Here is a 5,399-nt window from a genome sequence, read left to right as displayed (position 1 = left end):
AATAAAACCTGGAAGCTGATTGGCTGCCATGCAGAGCTGCACCAGATTTGCACCCCCCAGGAGTTCTGTATGAGGAGGTTTATCTTGCATTCCATTGAACTGACCAGAGGATTTGTGACATTCTATTCTTATGTATTAAATGTCTATTTCCCCCCCAGGGCCCCCACTCTCTTCACATGGGGATCGGTCGGAGGCGTTGCATTGGTCTGGGCCACAGACTGGAGGCTCTTCCTTGATTACGTCCCGTATATAAACGGCAAATTCAAGAAGGACGATTAAATGGCCGGATTTCACTTTAAGTGAGTAATGTGGGGGATGGGAAGGAAAATCACACTTTTGCTGCCAGAGTCGTCTTTTACATTTTTTGCACACATGTTTAGAAAACCATTTTAGAATGATTACATAAATCACCCAAAACATCCTATATTTTATGAAAGCAGACACCCTAGAGCAGGGGTCTCCAAACTTTCTAAAAGAAGGGCCAGATTACTTTCCTTCAGACCTAAGGGGGGGCCGGACTGTGGTCAGCAGGAGTAGAAATGTTCTGGTGTCGTGGGGGGAGTAAACGGTGCCCCATCGTTGGTGTCGTGGGGGAGTAAACGGTGCCCCATCGTTGGTGTCGTGGGGGAGTAAAGCGTGCCCCATCGTTGGTGTCGTGGGGGAGTAAACGGTGCCCCGTCGTTGGTGTCGTGGGGGAGTAAAGCGTGCCCCATCGTTGGTGTCGTGGGGGAGTAAACGGTGCCCCATCGTTGGTGTCGTGGGGGGAGTAAACGGTGCCCCATCGTTGGTGTCGTGGGGGAGTAAACGGTGCCCCATCGTTGGTGTCGTGGGGGAGTAAACGGTGCCCCATCGTTGGTGTCGTGGGGGAGTAAACGGTGCCCCATCGTTGGTGTCACGGGGGGAGTAAAGCGTGCCCCATCGTTGGTGTCGTGGGGGGAGTAAAGCGCGCCCCATCGTTGGTGTCACGGGGGGAGTAAAGCGTGCCCCATCGTTGGTGTCGTGGGGGGAGTAAAGCGTGCCCCATGGTGGCACTGACGAGGAGGAACTTATGGGCACTGTTAGGGCTGCACTGATAATCGGTGCAGAAGTCCTCTTTCACACTAGCCAGTTGACTGTGTGAGGAAAGGAATGCCGATAAACAGCAAGTGTGTTTACATCGTGATCAGCTGTGATTGGACACCGCTGATCATGTGGTAAAGAGCCACTGGCATTGGCTCTTTACCCCTGATTGATGATGCATTGCTCTAGGGGCACAGCTCATCACCGATCGCCATGCAGCAAGAAAGGGAGGAAGTCCTATGACGTCCTCCCAGATCAAGAGCCGTCCTGCCCGGCTGTCATTTGATTATACGGCGGGTGGGAACCGGTTAAATACACAAAATACATTTCAGGTGCATTTAAGTGTTTGTAAACCTCCAGACATGAAATCTGAACAAAGCACATCCCTCTATAGTGTGTTCTTGTCTCAGTCAGGAGCACTAATGCCTCGTACACACGCACCGATTGATGGTAGGGAATTTTCGGCCAACTTCAGCTCTCCGTCCCCTTTTTTTTTTTTTTATGACAGCTCAGACACACTTTATAACTGTGGCACTTAAAACAGATGTAGAGAAGATAAAACTGCAGATAAACGGGTACAGCTTATGTAGGAGGATTTGTTTAATCTGTGTGTATCACCTGGGGCCAGCCACTTCACTGGGTATATAGAAGGGTTTACAACCACTTTTTGGTTGGGTTCACACCAGCACCACACTATAATGTTATATAGTGCATATAGATATTACAATTTACCTGCCCCCTGGGGGGGGGGATTACCGGGCAATTTAGGGTGGAGTAAAATGACTTTTGGCAATGCAGACTTTGCTTAACTTTACTTATACTTGAATGTTAAGAATGGGGTAGAGGGAAGTAATGGACGGATTACGGCTTTAAGATGAGAAATATTTGGGGTAAAGCGATACTTTGTATTGGTTTTATATTTATAATCGGCTGTTTTTTGTTTTTCAGCTTGAAGACTATTTGTGAACGTCATTTGTTACCCCGGTGTTTTGTGACCGATCTCTTCAGAGGAAAGATGCCTTGAACTGATTGAAATAAAGCTGGTTTTAAATTTATATTTGTTTTTTCCTTTATGAGAATGTGTTTTCACATACTTGGGCTGTATACTCTACATCAGGGGCCCTCAAACTATGGCCGCACCCAGCCTGTCAGCGTCCCAAACTCGGGGGCGGACTGGGCTGACTTCACGTCATCTGATCTAAAGCTGAGCAAGCCAGAGGCCTCAGCATTTAGTGCGGAGGAGGATTTAACTTCCTCCTCCCTCGCTCCGAGTCATTTAGCTCCACCCACCTCCATCTCAGGCGGCGTGGTCAGAGGGGGAAAGCACTGCCAGGACTCGAGGTCTGAGGTGGGGCTGACTAAGCGCGGGGGATGGATCATCTGTGTCATGGGGAGCCAGGCACTGCAGAGAGACCCATGCAAAGAGGAGTTCATGCTGGGACTTGTAGTCCTTTTACTTTTAGGGGATGCTCCCCCCCCCCCCAAAATGAAGGACTACAGGTCCCAGCATGGACCCCTCAGAGCTCAGGATGTGATACCCCCCCAACTACAGGCCCCAGCATGAACCCCAACTAGTTAAGGACTACAGGCCCCAGCATGAACCAATGAGATTGAAGGAGTTCATGCTGGGACTAGTAGTCCTTCATCTTTGGCGGGGGGGGGGGGACACAGCTTTTGATCTAAGGGGTTCATGATGGGACTAGTAGTCCTTCACTTTCTTTTTGGGGGGGTCACATCCTTAGATCTCAGGGGTTAATGCTGGGACTAGTAGTCCTTCATCTTTGGGGGGGTCACAGCTTTAGATCTAAGGGGTTCATGATGGGACTAGAAGTCCTTCACTTTTTTTTCTTTTTGGGGCAGGGGGTCACATCCTTAGATCCTAGGGGTTCATGCTGGGACTAGTAGTCCTTCATCTTTGGGGGGGTCACAGCTTTAGATCTAAGGGGTTCATGATGGGACTAGTAGTCCTTCACTTTTTTTTCTTTTTGGGGCAGGGGGTCACATCCTTAGATCTCAGGGGTTCATGGTGGGACTATTAGTCCCTCTTTGGGGGGGGGGGGGTCACAGCTTTAGATCTAAGGGGATCATGATGGGACCAGTAGTCCTTCACTTTTTTTTTTCTTTTTGGGGCAGGGGGTCACATCCTTAGATCTCAGGGGTTCATGCTGGGACTAGTAGTCCTTCATCTTTGGGGGGGACACGGCTTTAGATCTAAGGGGTTCATGATGGGACTAGTACTCCACTTTTTTGGGGGGGGGGTCACATCCTTAGATCTTAGGGGTTCATGGTGGGACTATTAGTCCCTCTTTGGGGGGGGGTCACAGCTTTAGATATAAGGGGTTCATGATGGGACTAGTAGTCCTTCACTTTTTTTTTTTTGGGGGGGGGGGGGAGTCGGTCACATCCTTATTTCAGGGGTTCATGTTGGGACTTGTAGTCCATCAATTTTGGGAGGTATGAACTTCCTGAAAGTGAAGGGCTGCAAGTTCAAGCATGAACCCCTCAGAGCTGAGGACGTGACACCCCCCCTCCTAACTAGTGAAGGACTACAAGTCCCGACATGAGCCCCTGAAATCTAAGAATGTGCGCCCCCCCCCCCCCCCCAAAAAGTGAAGGACTACTAGGCCCAGCATGAACCCCCTCAGAGCTGAAGACATGATAGCCCCCCAACTAGTGAATGACTATAAGTCCCAGCATGAGCCCCTGAGATCTAAGAATGCGATCCCTTAGATCTCACAGGTTCATGCTGGCACTTGTAGTCATTCACTAGTTGGGGGGGGGGGGGGGGTCAGGTCTGAGGGGTTCATACAGGGACTTGTCTGCACTGCTTGTACAAATCCCCCAGGGGAAATGAATTGTTTACCAGAGCAAGCGGGGATTTAATGTGCATATCCGGTGTATAGAACCAAATCTCATTAGCCAACAGCAGGCCAATGCTTCCCATTGAAATACTTCTAAGTTTATGTTGATTAGATTTGTTCTTCGTTTTAAATATTGTATTTTTCCTGCACTACAAATAAAATATGTGCATAGGGAATCGTTGATATTTTTTTTTTCTTTTCAAACTATAGTCCGACCCCCAACAGTCTGAGGGACAGTAAACTGCCCCCTGTCTAAAAAGTTTGAGGACCCCCTGGACTAGATGAACACTTCTAGTGGACTGCAAACCTGGATAAATGTCACCTGTAACTGAGCCAGGGTACATGTTGTTGTGGATAGAAGGTCAGTGTAACGGCCGAGGAACGATCGTTTTAGATGAAGGGCAGCAGTGGAAGCCTCTGTGTTCCCCTCAGTACAGATCTCCTTCTACTGTTCACCAGGACATTCATCGACTCCGCAAACCTTTGTCAGTCTCTGCGGCAGAGGTGCTGAATTCAAATTCATGGAATCCGTATTAAAAGGGGAGAAAAAAAAGCCAGGTCTTCAGCCCCTTCAGTTCACATCAACACTCCTGCCCCTGCCCCCCTTCATAGCCAACAACACCCCCCCCCCCCCCCCAAAGAAGTGTCCCCTGCCACTCTTCACATCCTCCACCCCCCAATAGTGTTCTCTTTTGCCCCCCCTTCATGTCTACATACCTCCCCAAAGAAGTGTCCTCTAACCCTCTTCACCCCCTCCCCCCCACAGGAATTGTCACCTTTGCGCCCCCCCCCCCCCCCTCCTCAACCTAGCTGTCACATCAACACCCCCCATACCAGTGTCTTTTTAGCTCCTCTTCACATAAACAAATATACCCCCCCCCCCCCCCCCCACAAGAAGTTTTTTTTCTCTGCCCCCTTCACATTAACATTCTTGTCCCCCTTCCAAAGAAGTGTCCAATGCCCCACTTCACATCAACATTGTCCCCTCAACCCCCCCCCCCTTCACATCAACATTCTTACCCCCCCCCCCCATCCCAAAAAAGATGTGTCCTCGAACCCTCTTCACATCCTCCATCCCCAGTAGTGTTCTCCTTTTTGCCCTTCTTCACATCACCCCCCCCACGACAGTGTCCCTTAAACCTCCTCACAACCCCCCACCGTAGTGGTCTCCTTTGCCCCCCCCCCTTCACTGCGCTGGCCTTAACCCACCTTCACATCAACACCCCCCCCCCCATAGCAGTGTTCTCAGCTCCCCTTCATATCCACTCCTCCCTCACTGTGTGTTTTCCTTTTACCCCCCCCCCCCCCAAACAGCGCTGCCATGCTTCACATTTGCCCCTCCCCCCCCACAGTAGAGCTCTCTGCCCCTTTACATCACCACCTGCTCCTCCTCACAGTAGTGCTTTCTGCCACCTTCACATCATCTGCCCCCCCCCCCCCCCACAGTAATTTATGACCCATCCTTCAGAGCCAGGTCCT

The 5,399-nt window shown here is 50.3% G+C and overlaps 1 protein-coding gene across 1 annotated transcript in view; it reads left to right on the top strand.

Moving 5' to 3' along the window:
- The window catches only part of LOC309558875 (cytochrome b-c1 complex subunit 10-like), a 3,825-nt gene extending 1,769 nt beyond the window's left edge, over positions 1-2,056 (top strand). Inside the window, exons 2-3 of the mRNA XM_082261962.1 lie at positions 159-299; positions 2,008-2,056. Of these exons, the coding sequence (XP_082118088.1) occupies positions 159-279 (121 nt within the window). The 3' untranslated portion in view covers positions 280-299; positions 2,008-2,056. The remainder of the gene's footprint in view (positions 1-158; positions 300-2,007) is intronic.
- The last annotated feature ends 3,343 nt before the right edge of the window (positions 2,057-5,399 follow it).

The sequence above is a fragment of the Pelophylax lessonae genome, assembly GCF_965119305.1.
Source record: "Pelophylax lessonae genome assembly, chromosome: 6".
Taxonomy (NCBI): Eukaryota; Metazoa; Chordata; class Amphibia; order Anura; family Ranidae; genus Pelophylax; species Pelophylax lessonae.
This window is presented reverse-complemented; position numbering and strand designations above follow the sequence as displayed.